At 42.1% G+C, this 22,916-nt stretch overlaps 1 protein-coding gene across 3 annotated transcripts in view; it reads right to left on the bottom strand.

Annotated features, from left to right (window-relative positions):
• Window positions 1-12,817, bottom strand: part of LOC138744188 (hyaluronan-binding protein 2-like) — a 62,552-nt gene extending 49,735 nt beyond the window's left edge. For 2 of the 3 annotated variants that reach the window (XM_069899950.1, XM_069899953.1), the window contains exons 1-4: window positions 12,708-12,817; window positions 11,845-11,863; window positions 4,678-4,776; window positions 1,751-1,819 (exon numbers count right to left, since the gene is read on the bottom strand). In XM_069899950.1, the coding sequence (XP_069756051.1) occupies window positions 1,751-1,819; window positions 4,678-4,776; window positions 11,845-11,863; window positions 12,708-12,776 (256 nt within the window). In that variant the 5' untranslated portion in view covers window positions 12,777-12,817. The remainder of the gene's footprint in view (window positions 1-1,750; window positions 1,820-4,677; window positions 4,777-11,844; window positions 11,864-12,707) is intronic. The other variant, XM_069899951.1, reaches the window with a different exon arrangement.
• Window positions 12,818-22,916: the final 10,099 nt, after the last annotated feature.

Below are 22,916 nucleotides of genomic sequence, written 5' to 3'. Positions count from 1 at the left end.
TGCCGTTGATCTGTTCGTGAATCAAGTCTTTATCGGGATACTTTGTAGATGTAGTGAGAATATTTGCCACCACCCCCCCAATTAGTACAATATGTTCTAGATCCAATCCACCCTCTGGATGAAAAGGGTATTTGTCAGATCCCCTCCCAACCTCTGACAGCCTTACCCTAATCCTTAACCTTCCAGTTCTAAGTACCTCTGCGATGGGGAAAAGTGCTCCACAACTTAACCTATTTATGTCCCTCAAAAGTATCTACATCTCCATCAACTGCCCACCCCCCACCACCTTTAGCCTTCTCTACTCCAAGGAAAACATAGCCACCTTATCCAGTCTTTCCTCTTCTATGATATGCTTCAGTCCAAGTAACACCCTGGTGAATCTCCTTCAAATCTGTTCCAGTGAAATATTGTGTTTTCCCCTTGGGTTCCTCAATGCTCCCAAGAGCACTGACATTAATTCTGTATGTCCTACCCTTAATAGCACTCCTTCCACTTACCATAATTGCTAATGCAATAGGAACAACTGATCAACACCATGCTGTAGACCAACCATTCTCAACCTTTTTTTTTTGGCTATGGCCCTCTTAGGACTTTGCTCAAAGTTTTTTTTAAATGTAGATCAGTAACAGGCCCTATTGGCCCATGAGCCCATGCCGCCCAATTACACCCCATTGACTTACAACCCTGCTACGTTTTGATTGGTGGGAGGAAACTGGAACATCCGGAGGAAACCTATGCAGACACTTAGACAGTGCCTGATTCGAACCCTGATCCTAGTCACTGGTACTGTAAAAAACATTGCACTAACTACTATGCCCCTCCCCATCCTGCCCCTCCACCCCCATTCCCTGCGAAGCAGTCAACTTTAGGTTTCCTCCGGATTTCTCTCCTGCTCACCACATTAAAAACATTTTTAAAAATTGATGTTCTGTGAGGTGAAAAGAAAATAGGCTTTTATGTAAATATGCTGTGACCTCGGGGAAGGGTGGGGGGAGTGGTAGAACCAGGGGTGCAGTGCTGCTGGAGCTCACTGGAGCTTCAGTCCAGCACCTCAGAGGACTGCTCCATCACCTCAGGGGACCGCTCCAGGCCCCTCCCTGTTGCCATTTTTGGTGAGCTCCAACACCTAAAAAATTAGCGCAGCGCCCTGGGTAGAACCCTTGTTGAGAATGGCCCTGAAAGAGGGGGAGAGATAGGATCCTGGTTAAGAATGGCTGTTGTCGACTATGACGATTCTTATTGCTATTGTCAACCCTGGCTGTGTGTGCGTGCGTGCGTGAATTTCTAATGCCAAAGAAAATAGGATGCATTCATGGTTCCGATACCATTGCAGGAAGTCCAGGACCACAGTCCCTCATCTCATTGTTGCTTCGGTTCTTGGTAAGATGATAAAGAAGAACTGAGAAGTGTGTTTGTTTGGAGCTGGAAATCACAATTGGCGCCTGCTCACTTTGATGCCACTAAAGGGATCTTCACCAATTAGAAATGAATTTTTTTGCATTGCAAACTATTAATTTTTTTTTGTCTACAGTCAATGAGGAATATTAGGGCCTCTAAATCACTTATACAACTAATTGTCCAGGCAATCTGAGTATGAGACAAAAAGAGAAAAATATTAAACATTCTGCTATCACTTTTCATGGACAAAATGATAAAATTCCCAAACCAGAACATTTATATTGGACAATATACACTTTGTAAATCACATACAGTTAAAGGTGCAAGATAATGTTATAAGTTTACCACCAACCATTATCATGGTAGACATATTCCATCCAACTAGGAATATGGTCTTCATCCATGCCCGTATGATCGTCTCCTATGATTAAATCAGATTTAAGTATTATTTTTACAATAACATTGGTTCAAATTTAGAAAATTAACTTTATCTCCCATTTCACAAAACACAACATTTATATTCAAATAACAATTTTTATCATCCAAATCTCTAAACCTGCCCTCTTGAGAACAAGGATTAGACGAGCTCATTAAAGACAACACAGACCCCATCTGTGACTATTTCAGTGAAATCTCAGCCCAGCAAAAGGTTGAAAAGGACATAGACTTCAAATGGAAACAGGCTCTGGCCCAACTTACTCATGACAACCCAAAGGTCCCATACTAGTCCCACCTGCCTTTGTTTGACTTCCGAACCTGTCTTATCCATGTATCCTTCCAAAGTTCTCTTAAAAGTTGTTATAGTACCTGCCTCAACCCCTCCTCCTGCACCCCCTGTTTCATTCATTCACCACCCTCTGTGTTTAAAAAAAAGTATCTTTCAGGTTCTGTAAATCTTGCCCCCTTCACCTTAAACCTAAATCCTCTGCTCTAGGCAAAAGACTCTGCATTCACCCGATCTATTTTGTAAATCTCTCAACTTCCTGTGCTCCAATGAATAAAAACTGAGCCTATTCAACCTCTCCTTATAGCATAGGCCCCTGAGATCTGACAACATCCTTGTAAACTTTCTCTGCACCCTCCCCAGCTTAACAACATGGTGACCAAAACGGAACACAATATTCCAAATGGGGCCTCGTCAATGCCTTATACAATTGCAACATGACCTCCCAACATCTATTATCAGTACTCTGACTGAGGAAGGCCAACGTGACAGGAGCCTTAAGACCACCCTATCTACTTTGACACCACTTTCAAAGTAATGTGTATTTGTACTCCTACATCCCTAGGTTCTACAACACTCCCCAAATCCCTTCCATTCACTACTTAGCTCCTGCCCTTGATGTTAGCTCTCCCAAAATGCAGCACCTTACTGTATTAAATTCTATCAATCATTCCTCTGTTCACCTGCCTGATGGTCAGATCCAGCAACTTCTAAACAACAAAGACCTCTGGAGTAGATGTGGTGACCAGCTACATCACAGTCTGGTATGGGGACACCAATACTCTCAAACGTAAAGCCCTGCAAAAGGTAGTGGATACATCACAGGCAAACCCCTACCGACCCTCGAGTACTTTTACGGGGAACCTTGCTGTTGAAGAGCAGCAGCAATCATGAAGGATCTACACCACACAGTACGTGCTTTGTCCTTGCTGCTGCCATCAAGAAAGGGGTCTAGATGCCACAAAACTCCCACCATCAGGTTCAGGATCAGCCGATACCCCTCTACCATTAGACTCCTCAAACTCAATCAGGGACTCATTTAATAACTCATACTTGTGCACATATATTGAGTTTTAAAAATTCTCTCTGATCCTCGCCCACAGGAAAAGGGTTTTATGTGATGTCATGTATGTACTGATAATAAAAGCTGAAATCTAAAGTGAGAATTATGCTGATATTGCTCACCAAGTCCATCAGCATAATTCTCAGCATGAAGTATTTGGTAGGCACAGTGGTTAGCGGCACATTGTTACATCGCCTGTGATCCGGATTCAAATCTGATGCTGTCTGCAGGGAGTATGTATGTTCCCACCGCCACCCCTCTGCCCCACCACACCGTGACCTGCATGGGTTTTCCTGTGGTGCTCTGGTCTCCTCCCATCCGCCAAAGCATTCAGAGTTGTAGGTTAATTTGGCGACATGGGTTTCAATGGCCAAAATCGGCTTGTAAATAAAAATAATTTTTTTTAAAATTATGTACTCCTGGGTTGAGTTTATAACTCTAAAACCCTAAAAGAGGAAGAAGAGCGCATCCTTACAAATCTGAAGAACATCATTGATGTAAATAGCATCTAAAATGAGGCGTCAAATTGCGGAAATTATTGAATGGTATCTGGAGAAGAGCAAGGGTGGCATTAACCCGCATGTGGCCTTCATTGACATCATAAAGCTTTCAATGTTTTGACCGTGGATCGATAATGAAGTATGAAATTTGGCTCAGAAATTTTTTACAACTCTACATTTGTTTTCTGGTGGTGTACAAGACTTAAGTCTGACCAATGGGTCTGCTGCAGACTGGGCTACGGCATTGCACCAAGCTGCTTTTCAACCTTTCTCACTACACACCTCACCTCCAATGCATTTCTTGCTCGAGAGTACTGACCACAAATCTGCTGCAGAAACTCAGCAGGTCTCGCCGCATCCACAGAAAACAGCAGGCGGTCCTTCTTCGGGAATGCAGTTCTTCTTCGGGTATGCAGAAGGTCAGGAACAAGCCCAAATAAGAAGGTTGGGGGTGAGGGAAAAGGACTACAGGCCAGCAGGTATCTTTGCATGGACGCTGCATGAACTGCTGAGCTCCGCCAGCACGCTTGGGCACTACACTAGCTCCTCAGCATCTGCTGACCTCCTGTGTGAGAGTGTCAATGTTCAGGACAAGCAGGAAGCTCTTCAACAGTCATTGTCTCCTCTCCAAAACCATGGTCACCCCTAACCTCAATTGTGTGTTTACGGTGCATAGATAATATTTGTGTATGTGCACATCTGAAGGTTGAATACCAATCCATCATTCACCCCTTCACTGAAAAAAATGAAAGGATGGCATTACATTCTCCTGCCAATCTGTGCCTACTTCTTTACAGTGCCCTTCCAGATAATCAAGAACCTTGATAAGCTCCTGAAAGACCACAAATGAGAGAAGGAATAACATAGGAAAGCACTGTCCATCTCCAGTCTCTTGGGGGAGGTACTTGAACGTCATGAACAAACAGCAGAAGGCGTGCGTAACATTCCAAACCAGCCCACCCTCCCGCTCCAGCAAGCACCGCCTGCCCCACCTGTGGCTGAGTCTGCAGATCCCACAAAGGACTCTTCAGACACTTCAGAGCCCATAGGACTGGATTGGAAGCGAATCAAACTTGACCCCGCAGTATTGCCTAAGAAGAAGATTTTATCAATGATTCTGGAAAATTTGGGTTGAGAAATATTTGCCTTCACTTCTAACAGTTGCCTGCACCAATTGGAAGATGGTTATTTTCAGTCATGCATTTAAGGGGTTACAGACAATGGTTCATTTTACAGGATCTTGTTATTTTAGGCAATGGTACAAGCCAGTTCACTTGCCCATTTGGTTGTGCTGCAAAACTAAATTCCTCTTACACAAAAACATATTAATAGTAGAAATCCAAACAGAAGATTTCTTTTGTATTAAGGGTTGGAAAATAATCAATGTATTTTCTTTATAAAGACGTTTATAGTTGTACAGTACATGGAGCTCTCTACCATGGCCTATTTTATTGAAATGCAGTTTCATTTGATTTGAATACATTCATGGATTTAATAAACTCCTGATCAATTTGCATTATGGCAATTCTTTTTAAAGTGATCAACATTTCTGGGACAATTTTGGTGTATTTAAAATGCTCTTTTATTTTTAATTCTCTGACATTTTTCTGGAGCAAATGAGCCACGTTGGATTTACAGTTCCACGGATGCCATTGATTCATTGGGCAGAGACAGTCATTGATACTCAATCATCCAATCACAACAGTGCCAAACCCAACAGTTATCTAGTATTCACAGTCTAGATTGGCACAGACTATAAGGGCTGAAGGGCCTGTTTCTGTGCTGAGGTGTTCTATTGTACTATGGAGTGTAATTTCCGCCAAAGGCTATAGGATTACATTCAGCAGTTGGATTTCACGTTTTTGTTTATCCAGTAGTGACCAGTTTTGGGGATTGGGCAGGCAACATTTCATTTTTAAGTATCAACCCAAAAGATAGATCCAGTCTTACCTCAACAGGCTGGATTGTGGATTCAAACCTGCCTCATGCCTTATGGGATCCCTATCTCCATTTGGCAAAGGCACGTCCCACGGCGTCCCGCTAGAATTGCTGCTCAATCCCTTCCACAAGGTAGAGTAGGGCATGAGCTGCAATGGCCTCATGTTCAGAGGAAACTGCAGCCCTTCCCGTGGATCACCATGACAGCTGGTGGTCCCAGTAAGCTTTTATTCCAATATTATATAAATTGGAATATAATATAATATATTATATTCCAATATATTATAATATAAAATTCCAATATAATAAAAATGAACCATAAGAGGAGCTGGAAGAACTCAGCAGGTCATGCAGCATACATGGTGAAAAATGAGTGGTCTTGACCTGAAGCATTTGCTGTCCATCTCTCTCCATATATCCGTCCTGACCTATTGAGTCCCCCTGGCTTCACTTTGTTGGCACAAGGTTCCAGCATCTGCCGCTCTTGTGTTTCTTTAAAAGGATAATAAAACCTCTTAAAATTTCACTGGCCATGTGAAGTAATTAAAATGATTCATTTAGCTAAAATAGCCAGAAACAAATCATGTTGCTCTCACTTGATTTCTCGTGGAGGTTGGTGACTCATTCAAGCCTGACCCCCTCAGTTGAGTGTAGCCCCTGGGTGCAATACTGAGTCCAGTGTCAGGGCAAGAGGCTGGGTATGCTGCTGTGACACCGAGTTGCCTTCAGTGGGCATGGGCGCGTGAAATCTGCAGACGTTTACACTACAGCTGGTCCTAAGCCCTGTGTGGAGCCATTATGTTCTATAGTGCTTTATGTCTGATTTTTTTGCTAATCCCACGATCTGAACTGCACAATATAAAATTTCATTACATTTTGTGGGGTTCACTGCAGATTTCCTTCAAAAAAGTGTAGTTATATGGTTATACATCCTTTGTGTGAACAAGCAGTGGTATTTCCCTGGTACGCTCAAATTTATGAGAATGACTGGCCAGCGGATACAGAGTAGATAAAAGCTTTCAGATTCAAAACAACAAATCTAGAAATATGTTCACAATACTTTGCATTCTCTTGTAAAGTAAGAATTCTAAAATGCTTGTCATTTAAGATTGATCTCCAGTCTTCATTAGAGAACCTCAACTACATCATTGTTTCAATATGCATCTATACTTTGTCGTCCTCAGTAATAAAAATGGTAATGTGGCTTAGGTTTGTTAAGGATAATCTTTTAGAGCGTCTGAGTCAATTAATGTCTGCTTCTTCCTTGGAACCTATGCCACTCTTCTGGGAGAATAGTTCTGGGAAGTGGGCAATCTCAGCCTCCTCCTGGGGTTCTCACCATTGCTGGATCCAGACTTACAAAGAAAATTTGAGAATCTTGGCTACAATAAAGACTATGGAACTTGATAATATCTCATCTTAACATTTGCTCTCCAAGACTAGGCCATCCTCTAGCCACTGTTCCAGAACAGTTTCACTCTTGTGATCTACCCAACAAAGAGCTGAACAAATCCAAAGCAATTACTCTCAATGAGACAAGCAAAACTTATTATTTAGAAGCCGATGATGACAACATCTCACAAATGAATAAATAAAACAAAAATACCACTTTCCTCCAGAAGCCGTGTCAGTCGTGGCCTGTTTGGGATATGTAAATACTACCTAGAGAGGCTTCATGAAAGTGACTGTTTTTAATCGCACAGTCCTTTGTTCGTGTGGACAGAATGGTATCATTACTTTGTGATGACTTTTGGGTTTCTCTCGCGATGAAATATCGTGCCCTGGTTCACTTGCAGACTGCAGAGTATGATTGACATTTCCTATTTTATGCCCATCACTTTCCCATTAGTTAGGCTGGCCTCTCAAAGCCCCCCAGAGTAAAGCTTTTTACAGACTTGTTCCACCGATGTCCTCTCTCCCATTTCTAATAATTTACCATGTGAAAAATATACCCTCTAGTCTAACGTCCAATTTGTACATAGTGCCAATATTCGTTATCAGGAAGTCTGGCACTTTGTTTCTGAAGCTATATTGACTTTTGTATGCTTTGAAATAAAAGGGGCAAAGGATAGTTTTTGTTAAATAAGAAGAGGGAGGAAAGAGAAAGGGCAGAAGAAGAGAAAGAAGACAAAGTGAGAGATTGAAAGTGAGAAGGAAAGAGAGAGAGAGAGAGAGAGAGAAAGTGAAAAAGTGAAAGAGAGAATGTGAAAGAGAGAGAGAAAAAGTGAGAGAGAGAACCAGGGCTGATGATAGGATCTGTCACTTTCCATGCCACATTTCTAGGGTGAGACAAAAGGAGGATAAACAAAAGGAATGTGTAAGGATTCTGAATGGTGTTTCCCTGAGCATTGATCAGTCTCTATGAAGGGTGATCTGGCACTACTCATGTTTTGTGGAGGAAGGAGGGGTGCAAATCTCCTTTGGTAATTGGAGGCAACCTACTATTGCAAAGAAGAAGAGAATGTATTGCAATGTTTCTGACATGAAAAAAGAATGAGGCATTTGTATCTGAAATGAGGTGGGGCTGAGGAGAAGGTTGCTAAAGTGGCCATTGTTGAAGATCCGGAAGAGGTAAGTAAGATTGAAGTGCTGTGAGTAGTGAGGCTGGAGGTGTGAGTAAGGCAAAAGCATTGTTGCCTCACACTTCAGATGAAATCTCTGATCCTTTTTGGTGTTGCATGCAATTCTTCTTTCTTTGGCTTGGCTTCGCGGACGAAGATTTATGGAGGGGGTAAAAAGTCCACGTCAGCTGCAGGCTCGTTTGTGGCTGACAAGTCCGATGCGGGACAGGCAGACACGATTGCAGCGGTTGCAAGGGAAAATTGGTTGGTTGGGGTTGGGTGTTTGGTTTTTCCTCCTTTGCCTTTTGTCAGTGAGGTGGGCTCTGCGGTCTTCTTCAAAGGAGGTTGCTGCCCGCCAAACTGTGAGGCGCCAAGATGCACGGTTTGAGGCGTTATCAGCCCACTGGCGGTGGTCAATGTGGCAGGCACCAAGAGATTTCTTTAGGCAGTCCTTGTACCTTTTCTTTGGTGCACCTCTGTCACGGTGGCCAGTGGAGAGCTCGCCATATAACACGATCTTGGGAAGGCGATGGTCCTCCATTCTGGAGACGTGACCCATCCAGCGCAGCTGGATCTTCAGCAGCGTGGACTCGATGCTGTCGACCTCTGCCATCTCGAGTACTTCGACGTTAGGGGTGTAAGCGCTCCAATGGATGTTGAGGATGGAGCGGAGACAACGCTGGTGGAAGCGTTCTAGGAGCCGTAGGTGGTGCCGGTAGAGGACCCATGATTCGGAGCCGAACAGGAGTGTGGGTATGACAACGGCTCTGTATACGCTTATCTTTGTGAGGTTTTTCAGTTGGTTGTTTTTCCAGACTCTTTTGTGTAGTCTTCCAAAGGCGCTATTTGCCTTGGCGAGTCTGTTGTCTATCTCATTGTCGATCCTTGCATCTGATGAAATGGTGCAGCCGAGATAGGAAAACTGGTTGACCGTTTTGAGTTTTGTGTGCCCGATGGAGATGTGGGGGGGCTGGTAGTCATGGTGGGGAGCTGGCTGATGGAGGACCTCAGTTTTCTTCAGGCTGACTTCCAGGCCAAACATTTTGGCAGTTTCCGCAAAGCAGGACGTCAAGCGCTGAAGAGCTGGCTCTGAATGGGCAACTAAAGCGGCATCATCTGCAAAGAGTAGTTCACGGACAAGTTTCTCTTGTGTCTTGGTGTGAGCTTGCAGGCGCCTCAGATTGAAGAGACTGCCATCCGTGCGGTACCGGATGTAAACAGCGTCTTCAGCATGATGCTGAACCAAGCCATGCATGCAATTACATGCACTTGAAAGGGTTGAGTTTGACTGTAGAGTTTCCTGGGTAAAGTGTGGTGCAATCGTCTAAAATGGAGGAGTTTCCTTCACCACCTGCCTCCTGCCATTATTTGGAAATGGAGATGTCCAAAGGGCATTTTGTGCTTCTGTTCTCACTTCTACCCCAGAGCACAAAAGTCTGCTTCCTCCTGAGAAATGCTTACGTCTCTCAGGGCTCTGGGGGAGTATTAAAGATCACTTTGCTTTTGCAGCTATTTCTCAGTACACAACAGTTATGTGTTGGCTACCCGTGAGTTCATCCTGCATTTTAAGCAGCAAAAGGGAACCGAGCTTCCTCCATGGAAAGAGATGTGTTGTCAAGGGCAACAGTAGACCTGGACTCCTGATCATAAACATGTAGCAGAAATATACTGACTTGCCTCAGGTAACAGGACAGGTGCTTTTTTTGTGTACACTTGTTATGGAACATTATAAAATTTCGTGAACATTCATTTGCAGTAAATTCCAGTTGGAGCATGACTGAAGCAAGGTCTGCTCGTGTTAAACGTGGAACTCACTTCTTTTTCTGTAGCAGTGGAAGGGGTTGATCAGCTGTTCAAGGGAGATGTCTGACAGCCTGTCTACAGTTCCCATCAGAGTGTAAACCAATCTTTTACTGCTTTCTACCACGTCTTTCTGCAAACCTTCTAATCCCATGCCTTATGTTATTAGTCATACTCAGCATTATCCAATCATTAAATTATTGAATCCATACAAAGGATATGTGTTTGAAATATGTTCCACTAATTAAAATGTTATGTCTGTCAGGCTAACTAATGCCTAACTCTGCACACAATGAACATTGCCCATTCATTTATATTTATTTTGGGCCAGGTATCATATTGCCTGCTCTTCAACACTAGAAATTTCCACTGACAACACAAACATTTTTTTACTGAGGAAGTTCCTTCGAATCATTGCTCAGGTATACAGATGTGCCCCAGAAAACATAAAGAGAAAACAGCTGCAAAACCATTATAGGCAATGCCCAACCTTATTTACCTGATGCCTAGTTTGTCAATTGACAGACCTAATCCCTGCTCTACAACTGGTTGCGGGCGCTTGCAATTGGAACTTTTACTCTCAACAGAGACAAGAGCGCCAATGCAATGAGAACAACATCATTTTCCTTCCAGGTCCTAACTTGTACACCTATTATTATTTTTCATTGGTTACCTTGTATCTGGGAATTCCCGATTAAATAGCAATAATGGCAATAAATTAAGATACACATTCTCATTGCAGTAAGGAGTCAGGCACATAGCAAGGACTTCTGTTGAATGTTAGCGGATAGTAGGTGTTGATATTTTTTATCCTCTGCTAACTGGGAAACATTATGGCCGGACACATTGGCGTCATTTGTCAAAACGAGGTCTTCGCAACATCTGGTCTGGTAGCATTGATGAAGAATTTGTGCATTGTTCACTGAATTTTTCCCATTAGTCATGGATTCCGCTGACTAATCAGAGCCATATATTGAAAAATCAGGCATTTTCAAATAAAATGGATTTTAAATTTAGACATACAGCACGATAACAGGCCTTTCTGGCCCCCGAGCTGTCGCTGCCCAAATACCCCAACTAACCTACCACCCTCATGTTTGAAAGGTGAGAGGAAACTGGAGCACCTGGAGGAAACCCATGTAGATGTGACAAAAACGTACAGACCCCTTACAGACAGCACCGGATTTGAACCTGGTTGCTGGTACGGTAATAGTGTTGTGCAAACTTCTACGCTAATTGTGCTGCCCTTAAATCATTTTCCTTTCAATGGTCAAGTGAGGACAATTACCTGATTGCAGCTTTATAGTTTTTCTATAATAAAAGTTTAATTGTTCTGGGGAGTGGAGGAAGAAATAGGTACAACAGAATAGTAAAACATTAATAAGCCTGTGGAAAATATTTGAGGCTGGAATTAGCTCCATTCTGTTGAAGGCAGGAAATCAGGATTAGGGGTCAAGTATTATTAACTTGCCCGATTTATATGAAATGTCCAAAGGAATGTGAATAATATTGTGGAGGAACTGCTATATGAATGGTGGCATCATCCTACCTGATATACTTGATGAGGCATTAAACTCATTGCCACCTTAAAGCCATCTCTTTCCATGAGATTCAGGTCAAGACCAGTTTTACACCGAAATCGAATGAAACTGCAGTAAAAATCCCCATGCATGTCACTTTTTCAGTTTTTATCTCAATGAAAGTGTTAGCCATTGTGGAGCTGGATTAGAGAATCTTGTGAAGTACTCAAGAATAATATTTCTTTAATTTTACATATTGAACATCATTGTGTATAATAAATATATATACAGAGAGAGAGAGAGAGAGAGAGAGAGAGAGAGAGAGATTAAAAATACTTACCATTATCACTTTTAGCTGTCTGTGGAGATACAAAAATATGATAGTTTGATAAAAATCAGTAAATTTAATATAATTAAATAATTTTAACTAATCGGTATGATTTTAAAGTTTTCCAATGAAATAAGTTTCTTCAACACTAATAAGAATGGTCCATATTAAAACTTGAATGTATCATCAACGGTTCAAACTAGAGTGTGCCTATTGACTAGTTAAAGGGTTTACATGGAAATGGATACGATGCAGTAATATTATGACATCACTCTGTCAACATTTACATTGCATCTTGTTCATACATCTTTTTAGTGAAATGCTTGCACAATTGTAACCATTTTCAGAGGTCCCTTTGAATTAAAACAGGTTTTCACTCAATGGGACAATTTGTTCTTAGCTGCTTGTGTAAAGCTAGTCTGTACAATCCTTTATATTACTTCAATTAAAAGCAGTTTTTAGGAATAAACTCTAAGCAGGAACAATAAAAGAAAACCCAGCATGACATCATGTTCTTAGAATTCCAAGTAAGACAATGTTCTCTTGTAACTGAGGGCTTAATGGACGCAATGCAGAGTTAACTGAGCACAGAAATTATGCGAAGGAAAGTGTGCAATAATCGGGAGAGAGACAGCGAAACACCGTAATGAACTGATGCTTCATCGACATATTTTCAATAGTCGGACAAATTAAATTCTCCAACAAAGGCAACTTTTAATTATGTTAAAACCAGAAAGTTGTGTGTCATCGTTTTAGTCGTTGACTAATATATGCATACAGCAGGTTGCAGAAAGTACTTTGTTGTGTTCCTACTTTCAACAAAAATATCGCAGATACACACTTTTAACAGCAGTGTTAAAAAAGTGCTTACTTACAGAAAGCGACATAGCAGCCAGCCAGAGGAAAAAGCACCTGGTAATTAACCGAACTATGACTTTTGACATCGTTCAAAGATTTGGAAGTAATGTGCTTCATTCTGCAGATTTGACTTTCTGCTATTTATATTACAACATTTCGGCATAAGTCAAGGGTCATATGAACACACTAGAAGTTATTAACCAGTCTTCAAACATAGATAATTTATGAGGAAAAACTTTGACTTTGGTAAAAATAGAAAAAAAGCTCAAAATTATAATGAACGCATTTGTACTTACAAAGGCTAAATTACACTTTCATCAGCTGCTCCTTCCTTCCAACTTCCAGTTCAAATTGATGCCTGATTGTAGGGAGGGATATAATTAATAAAGATCCTAGTCTATCTCCTTAAATTGGCACAGCAAGTTTTCTGTTCATATCATACCAGGGGTGGTGTTGATGCACCAGCACTTGCCTGAGTGTTCACCCCAGTGAATTATTTTAAACATAAAAATAATATAAAATGGGTTAAACCAAAACAAATGTACACTATATATCCCGGCTGACACACAGTAGCATTGAATTCAGTGTTTGGAAGGCATAAATAATAAGTAATTCAAAATTATCCATTATTTGACACAGTTGCCCAGTATTAAAGTTAGATGCAGAAAAGTACTTCCTGAAAGTGAGGCCAATCAACTCGGCCATCATCCTGGTCGCTGTGTACATTCTGCCCCCGGCTAACATCAGGCTGGAAGTTGAGGGGCTGAGCAATGTGATCAGCAGCCACGAGGCAACACACCTTAATGTCTTCACGATCATTGTAGTGGACTTCAAGCAGGTCAGCCTGAAGACCTATCACCAACATATTGCCTGTGCCACCAGAGGTTCTAACATACTTGACCACTGTAACACCACCATCATGAATGCCTACCGAGCCATCCCTTATCCGTGCTCCGGCAAGTGTGATCACCTGGCTATACTTCTACTCCTGGTGCACAAGCAGAGTCTGAGGACTACGGCACCAGTGGTGAAAATGGTGAAAGTACGGTCAAGAACAGCAGAGGAGCTCCTGCAGGACTGCTTCCAATCGGTGGACTGGATCATATTCAAGGCTTTATCTTCAAACTTGAATGAATATGCCACAGTTGTCCCCGTCTTCATCAGGACCTGTGTTGATGAGCATTTTCCCATGCCTCAAACCATGAGTACCCTGACCAAAAAGTCGTGGATTAACTAGAGGATTTTCAACCTGCTGAGGGCAAAGTCAGGTTAGGGGCCTTTAAGACCTGTGGTCCAGACACTTGCCAGGTATGGCAGGGCTTTCAGGCTATTACATCCTACAATGGATGTGATGCTTCACTCCCCAATGAGATGAACACCTTTTATGCTTGCTTTGAAAAGGAGAATTCAACTGTACTAATGAGAATCCCTGAAGAAGCTGGTGACCCTGTCATATCCACCTAAGAGGTCAACATCAGAACATCTTTCAAGAGGGTGAACCCTCGCAAGGTGTTTGGCCCTGATGGAGGACCTGGCAGGATATTGAAAATCTGTGCCAACCAACTAGCTGGAGAGTTCAGGGACATTTTCAATCTCTCACTGCTGCAGCCAGAGGTTCATAGACATATCAATTATACCGGTACCCAAGAAAGGGAGAGTGAGCTGCCTCAATGACTACTGGCCAGTGACACTCACATTGACTTAATGAAATGTTTTGAGAGGTTGGCCATGTCCAGAATCAACTTGTACCAAAGAAAAGATGGGGACCCACAGCAAAATTTATCTACCACCACAACCATTCCACAGCAGCTGCAATTTTACTGGCTCTCCAATTAGCCCTGGATCACCTGGACAACAGCAAGTCATACATCAAGCTGCTTTTCACCGATTACAGTTCAGCATTTAACACCATCATCCCCTCAGTATTGGTCAGCAAGTGTCAAAACCTGGGCCTTTGCACCTCCCTCCACAACTGGATCATTGATTTCCTCATCCGAAGAGCACAGTCAGTGCAAATCCGTAACCACATCTAACAATCAGCACAGATGCACCTCAAGGATGTGTACTCAGCCAACTGCTTCATTCTCTTTCTACACTCATGACTGAGTGGCTAGGCACGACTCAAAAATTCAAATGTAATCTACAAATTTGCCAATCTATCCTGGGGCCATGATGTCGACGCAATTATGAAGAAGGCTTGCCAGGTGGCTATATTTCATTAGGTGTTTGAGGAGATTTGGCTTGTCACTAAAGACTCCTGCAAATTTCTACAGGTGTACCCTGAGGAGCACTCTGACTGGTAGCATCACTGTCTGGTACGGAGGTGCCAATGCACAGGATAGGAAAAGGCGACAGAGGGGTGTAGCCATGGCCAGCACCATCATGGGCATCAATCTTCACTTCATTAAGGACATTTTTAAGATGCGGTGCCTCAAGAAAGCAGCCTTTATCATCAAGGACCCTCACCACCCAGGCCGTGCCCTTTTCTCACTGCTACCATCAGGAAGGAGGTAGAGGTACTCAGAAGCCCGAATACACACCTAACATTACAATAAGAGCTTCTTCCACACCTCCACCAGATCTCTGAATGGACCATCAGCCTCATTTTTTTTTCCAATTTTTGCACTAATTATTTATTTTTACATATTGTGTTTACAGAACTATAATTTATTGCAATTTTGTACCTTGATCAACACAATCCTGCTGCCGTAAAACAACAAATTCCACGACACATGTTCATGACAATAAAACAGATTCTGATTCATAAGCCACACTCGTACACTTCCAACTGGAGCAAGTAACAACTGGAGCAAATAACAACTGGAGCAAGTAACAACTGGAGCAAGTAACATTGCAACTGGAGCAAGTAACAACTGGAGCAAGTAACATTGCAACTGGAACAAGTAACAACTGGAGCAAGTAACATTGCAACTGGAGCAAGTAATTGCAACTGGAGCAAGTAACATTGGTATGGACTGAAATTTACAGCAGGTCATGAATAGTAAAGTAGGATGCCAAAGGGTTTTCCTGGGATTGGAGGTGGGTTGAAAGTGAACCCAAGAAACTGAAGTAAATTATTATTTTCCAGTATTATGGTTTAAATAATACTCTTGTTCGAAAGAATCTAACTGCTTAAGTCAAGGCTCCTAATAGATTGGTCCTAAAACTCTCATTTACAATGTTTCCCTCCAGGTTTGACTATTCCAATGACCTCTTTGTTAATGGTCTACTCTTTGTTAATGTAAGCTCATCTAAACCCCTGTTGTTTCATTCACACAATGGTAATGTCTGGGCTTGCTCAATACATGCTCCTATTCTGATGAGGGCTCAGAGTTAATGTCCCCATCCCCACTTCCAAAACCTCGATATTCCTGTCCTCCATCAAAGTCTGCCCAGTGAGTGTTGTGATGGGGCCGGTGCTGCACCACAATCCCAGCAATCTGAGTCCTTGATCCTAGTGCTCCCTCCGTTGAGTTTGAATGTTTTCCTTGAGACTCCTGTGGTTTCCCCAAGTGCTGCAGAGACATCCCAAAGACATATACGTTGGGTGTGAATTGGCCCCTGTAAATTGTCTGAAGTGCATATGCGAGAGGGTAGAAATTATGGGAAAATTCGTGAGGAAATGAAATGCTTTGTGGGCCAACATAGATGGCAGTGGGATGGTATGGTATGGAAAATGAATCAAGTACATTGGGATGTTTTTTTGATAGGGAGCCATCTGGTGGAACTGAATACCACATACAGTACAATTCCAATTATCCGAAAGCCACTTTACTGAAATTACCAGTTATCCGCAAAAACCTTTGGCGGCAACATGATGTCACAAGTTGAAAAAAAGTTGAATTTTTTTTACCTGCCACGCTCAAGTGAGACTCGCCATTTTGAATCCATTGGAGTTCTCATGTACTCAAGTTGGACTCTGATGCGATGTTAGTGCCATTTTGAGTCCAACATTGCTCTCAAATACTCATGTACTCGACGTAAGAATTAAACTTTATTTGATGCTTGAAAAACCTTCCCTTGTTATTTGTTGTTGTTTTAACCACTGATACTGTACAAGTATTAGGCTGATCCTACTGGGCTGAGATCAGAGCAGGGACTTCAGGGTAGTGGGAAGCTCCGTCCCGAGGATGGTTGGGGCACAGACGAGAGTCAGTGGCATCAGCATCAGGATATCCTGCAGGTAAGCACACTGGTTCAACACTGGATTTGGCAGTCGAAGTGTTAGGAGCTCTGGTAAGCCCCAGGCTTGAGTTTACGGCTGGGGCATTGGGAATTTTGGTGGGTCGGCGGCCGGACCCAGGGTTTGGGTTGGCAGCCATGGTGTCGGGAAGTCTGTTGGATCAGCGGCCGGGGCCAGTGTTCGAGTTGGTGGCCGTAGCATTGGGAGCTCCACTGGGTCGATGGCCGGAGCCAGGGAAGGAGTTTCCCAGGCCGGTTCCATGATAATGGTGGGGAGGTGTCGGGATCTGAATGGGGAACTTGGGCCTGGGCAGATTCCGGGATGGTGGTGGGGAGGTGTCAGGGATCTGAGCGGCGACTTTGGGCCTGGGCAGGTTCGACAATGGCAGTGGGGAGGTGTCGGTATCTGAGTGGGGAACTTGGGCCTGGGCAGATTCCGTGATGGTGGTGGGGAGGTGTCAGGGATCTGAGCGGCGACTTTGGGCCTGGGCAGGTTCGACAATGGCAGTTGGGAAGTGTCGGGATCGGCGACGGCCGATGTAAATTTCTGCTGCTTAAACTGGGCTGCAGATCAGATATCCGGAAAATGGAATTAACTGATGCACATCTGGTCCGAGTGTTTTGGATAATTGGAAACATATTGTATCTCCTCTCTCACACTTCATATTCTCAAGAGTTTCTGGGCAGTGGTGGTTTCTGTACTGCAGAGTCCACCACTCTGATTTCTGGAGCATTTGGACAATAGTTTTCAGATCATAATAGGACTGAAGCATCCTTTCATTCTTGTAACTCGCATTGTTTTATAAGGAAGATGAGAATTAAATTCTAAAGCTCTAAAAAATAAGTGCAGTCCATCAGCTTAATTATTTGTTAAGAAAATACCTGGATACACAAGAAAACTCTTGTGAGACCCTTTTCCAATCAAAATTATTGTCATCCAATCTTACAATTTCTCCCTCTATATATACAGTAAAACTTCTGTTATCCGGAATTCAAGCAAATGACAAAAAAAGAAATTGAGGAAAGTAAATAAAATAAGAATAAATAAAAATGTAAATAAAAGTTTAAAATTATAAAAGTAAATGTTTGCTGAGGTAACACAAAAACCTTTGGTGAAGATGAGAGCACATATTCAGCCAGTGGAGAGCCTTGGTCGTGCTTTGCTCTTAGCTGATGCCACTCGCGGTTGGAGTGATTCTCTTAAAGTGTCTCCTGATCCCTGCTTAAGAGTCTTTATTTTTATTAGTATATTATTAAGTATATTAATAAGGCATTGGCTGTACACTTGGGGGAGGGGGAGGTTAATTATATATTTTTAAAATGTAGACACATGGCACGGTAACAGGCCATTTTGGCTCACGAGTCCGTGCCGCCCAATTTACACCCAATTAACCTTCAAATGGTGGGAGGAAACCGGAGCTGCTAGGAAAACCCACGCAGATGTGAGGGGAACATACAAACTCCTTACAGACAGTGCTGGATTCAAACCCTGGTCCCGATTGCTGGCGCTGTAAAGGCAGTACACTAACTGCTACATCAACCGTGCCGCCCATCCCAGGGATGTACTCTGGTATTTTCTACTGTTGTCCCAGGAAAGATATGCTGGCCATATGCCTCTCATAATCTTGTAGAATTCTATTAAGCCACCTCTCATCCTTCTTTGCTCCAACAAGAAAAGCCCTAGCTCTGTTAACCTTGTCTGATGAGACACGTTCTGCAATCTAAGCATCATTCTCATAAATCATCTCTGCAACCTCTCCAAAAGCTTCCACATCCTTTCTGTAGCAAAATTTGGATCAGTCCCTTGGGTATTTCCCTGACTTTAGATCTCTGTCCTCCCATGCCTTCAAGCAGTAGCATCTCAGACTTGACACCAATATCAGGTCTCTCGGCTTCTTTGACTGACTGCATGTATAGGCAATTTGTAAGAGCTATGTTTTATGAAGGAAGCAAGCCTCAGTTAAACAGCAATGAATGGTCTGACAACTTATCAAGGTTTATGCCACATTCTGCACCCAATTCTTAAAGGTGCCTTCACATTTATATACACACTATATTCAGTAAAGCCATAGAGTTTACAGGCTGTGGGGGTCCTATAAATCTGTGCCATTTGTGAAGGAGAAAAGAAGGCAATTTTGGCAGCTGGATTACGAGAACTTTTACTACTCAGGCAGCAGTAGATTCACATTGTCTGCAACAATGGAAGTGGCCCTGTGTTAAAATGTTTTTAGTACTAGATCTCCAACTGACTTTCTATCTTTGTGACTGTGAAGGACAAACAATGAAAGGCTGGAGGAATTCAAAAGATCAAGCAGCTTCCATGGAGAGAAATGGTTAGTCAAGGTTTTGGGTTTGGAGTCTTTATCAAGGCATAAGATTCCAGCATCTACTGTTGTTGTCTTTCACCACTCAACCATTGATTGAAGAAGGGCATTAATGAACTGTCCAGACAGTTTTATTATCCATGAAATAAAGAGTGAAAGCTGTCGCATTCTAAAGTTTGAACAAGTGTAAAGAGCACTTGACAAAATAGGTGTGCCTTTGAATGCTGCATTTGCCTCAATCTATTAATAAGAGAGACTTTCATTGATCAAATGGCCACCTGGTGTGCAACGTCAATCAACTTGACATGCATGTTAACGCTTCTTACCCAGGAAGCTGTCTTGACTATATTTATTGCTACAATCCACCACAATGGTGACTCAGAATCAGGTTCCAAGATGGGTGATTAATGATCAGAGATATCCCCTACAGTCATATCTTCTGTCTTAAGTCATAAGCAGGAGAACAAATATAATGAGGCCCATGGGACTCCAAGAATTTTAATAAAGCAGACCAAATGCCTATTGAAGTCTCGCTTAAGGTGCCCTGGATAAATTTTACCACCCAGTCTAGGAATCATTGTTGCTGGTCACATCTTGCACAGTATTGCAATGCAGAATGAGTTAATACTGCCAATGTCAAATGAATTGCAACAGGAATGGAAAAGTAAAGTCATTATTCTGCCAAGAGCAGATAGGTGCAGAGGATGGGGAAGATAGAGAGCAATCCGTTTGCTTGCAAATTGGAACATGGCATTTTCAGGAGTTAAAGGGGAATGACGAAACAATCCTCCTTTTCCTTTTATAACTCTCGTGTGCTTAATTATACTTATTTTTGTTAGTTTATTTTATGTATCTGTGTGGCTGCAGTATGCAAGAATTTCAGTGGATTTATTGTGCACTTTTACATTGTACTTGTGTGTATGACAATAACCTTTCATCATAAATATGCAGGTGATAGTAAAATAGGGGGAATTGTGGATGATGAAGAGGGTTTTCAAAGATTGCAGAGGGATTTAAACTGCTTTGAGGAGTGGGCAGAAAGATGGCAGATGGAGTTTAATGCTGAAGTATGAGGTGCTTCATTTTGGAAAGAATAATCAAAGCAAGACATGGGTGGTAAATGGGAGGGTGTTGAAGAATGCAGTGGAGCAGAAAGATCTAGGAATAACGGTGCATTGTTCCCTGAAGGTAGGCGCGCATGTGGATAGGGTGGTGAAGAAGGCCTTTAGTATGCTTACCTATATAAATCAGTGCATAGAATATAGGAGTTGGGAAGTAATGAAACTGTACAAGGCATTTGGTGAGGCCAAATTTAGAGTACTGTGGGCAGTTCTGGTCACCGATTTATAGGAAGGATATTAACAAGATAGAGAGAGTGCAGAGATGATTTACAAAAATGTTGCCTGGGTTTCAGCATTTGGAATACAAGGAAAGATTGAGCAAATTAGGTCTTTATTCCTTGGAACGTAGAAGGCTGAGAGGGGATTTGGTAGAGGTGTTTAAGATAATGAGTTGATGTGAAAAGGCTTTTCCCACTGAGAGTAGGAGAGATAGATACAAGAGGACATGGGTTGAGAGTTGATGGGCAAAGGTTTAGGAATAACATGACGGAGAACTTCTTTACTCAGAGAGTGGTTACTGTGTGGAATGGGCTTCCGGGAAAGGTGGTGGAGGCAGGGTCAATTTTGTCATTTAATAAAGAGTTGGATAAATATATGGATGGGAGGGGGATGGAGGGATATGGGCAGAGTGCTGGTAAATGGGATTAGAGGAGGGTACTTGGATCAGTGCAGACTAGAAGGGCCAAATTGGCCTGTTTCTGTGCTGTAATTGTTACATCATCCTCATACATTCCCCAGCTATTAAAAGGTATTAAATATTCTCACCTCCTCAACTACAGCCTCAAAAATACTTTATTTTATTTCCCCAAAGGTCTCTGTGATTTCTCTCCACAACACAAGGGTCCAATATCTTTGCCAGGCCCAGCAAGTTACAAATGTCTACAGCAATCATCTCCAATTGAGGCTGACATGGAAAATAGAAATACCTGCACTTTTTTTCATGTTGCCTTGTTCCCTGAGAGCTTCTCTAGGACAGATCATTCAGTTTGCTTTCATACGCATTGATTATGGAGATTGCAACATTGATTGCACCTCAGGAAAGAGTTTGCCCCTGTTCACTGAGCTGGGCATGGTTATCCATGTGTTCTCTAACCCATGTTGGGAAAGAACAAAGATCTACCTCTAAAGTCTGACTGAGGATTTATTTTTGCAGTGATTTTTCATCATATGTGGCCCTGAGAGATGTCCCTTCATTTGTCACATGTTAGGACGTACCAATATTTGACTGTACTTGAATATACTATTTCATCTGAACCGCAGCTAATATTTCCACTTCATTTTGACTCGCATTAAGTAAACAGCATATCAAAGATCAAAGTGCAAGGAGACACAAAGAAATCCATTAACTACTGTTCAAATATGGACAACAAAATCCTGGAGATTCAAAATTGTTGCGCCCATTCATCAGTTGCAGAAAGGACACCTCAACATCATATATTGCATTACTGAAGTTGCTCCAATCTCCTCATTGGAAATGATAAAAGAGGAACTTGGACTTAAAAATAAAAGTTGTCAAGGCCCTTGTTTTAAAATGATTGAATTGATTGGGTGCAGAAGGAATCTATTCAGCTCATAAAGTTCATGGTGGTTCTTAATGGAGGAATTCCATGTGCACCAATCTTTTAATGTTTCCTGATAGCTCAACATGTTAATCTCACTGAAGTGCCCATCCAAATTCCTTCAGAAGGTATTGAATTATTCTAATTCAGTAATCTCTGCAGGAGGTGAGACTAGATCAGTAAATTAAAATATTTTCTTCATATTCCTTTTTATATCATGCCCAAACTTTTAAATTGGCATAATTGCCCTTTGAATCATTCTATCAATATAGAACCAAATAATGTTTGTGGCATGAGCAAATGTTTGGGTAAATATGATCTCATCTGGAGTCCATAAAGGGACCTTTTAATTGTAATTATCTAGATTCATTTTGAGATGCCGAGAATAGGAATATCATTAATTATTTCTTGCTCCACTTACCTTCATAGCAATTGACTCTCAATCACCTCCTTCACACTCAACATCCTGGTGCATTCAGAGTGCCATGGCAATATGCCAGCCTGATGAAATATACAAGTGCTAATAATGGGTCTGCCCTGTGCTTATTCACTCATGCAGAAGAATTATTCCTGAGAACAAAATAGTATCTGGGTCAACACATTGGAGGGTAACTCATATTGTTCCATTGTTTAAAAAAGGCTCCAAAAATAAACCAGGAACTTATAGGCCAGTGAGTCTGACATTAATAGTGAGTAAATTATTGGACGGTGTTCTGAGAGATGGGATATACAAGTATTTGGACAGCCAAGAGCTGATTAAGGAGAATCAGCATGGCTTTGTGCGTGGTGCGTCATGTTTAATGAATCTTATAGGATTTTTTGAGGAGGGAACCAAGAAAGTAGATGAAGGAAAGGCTGGGGACATTGTCTACATGGATTTTAATAAGGCCTTTGACAAAATCTCACATGGGAGGCTAGTTCAGAAGGTTCAGACACTAGGTATCCATGGAGAGTTTGGAAAATGGATTTGAAATTGGCTGAATGGGAGAAGTCAGAGTGCCAGTGGATGATTGCTCTCATATTGGAGGCCTGTGATTTGT

This window comes from Narcine bancroftii, chromosome 10, assembly GCF_036971445.1.
Source record: "Narcine bancroftii isolate sNarBan1 chromosome 10, sNarBan1.hap1, whole genome shotgun sequence".
Taxonomy (NCBI): Eukaryota; Metazoa; Chordata; class Chondrichthyes; order Torpediniformes; family Narcinidae; genus Narcine; species Narcine bancroftii.
The sequence above is the reverse complement of the archived record's forward strand: the minus strand, read 5'-3'. Positions and strand labels throughout refer to the sequence as shown.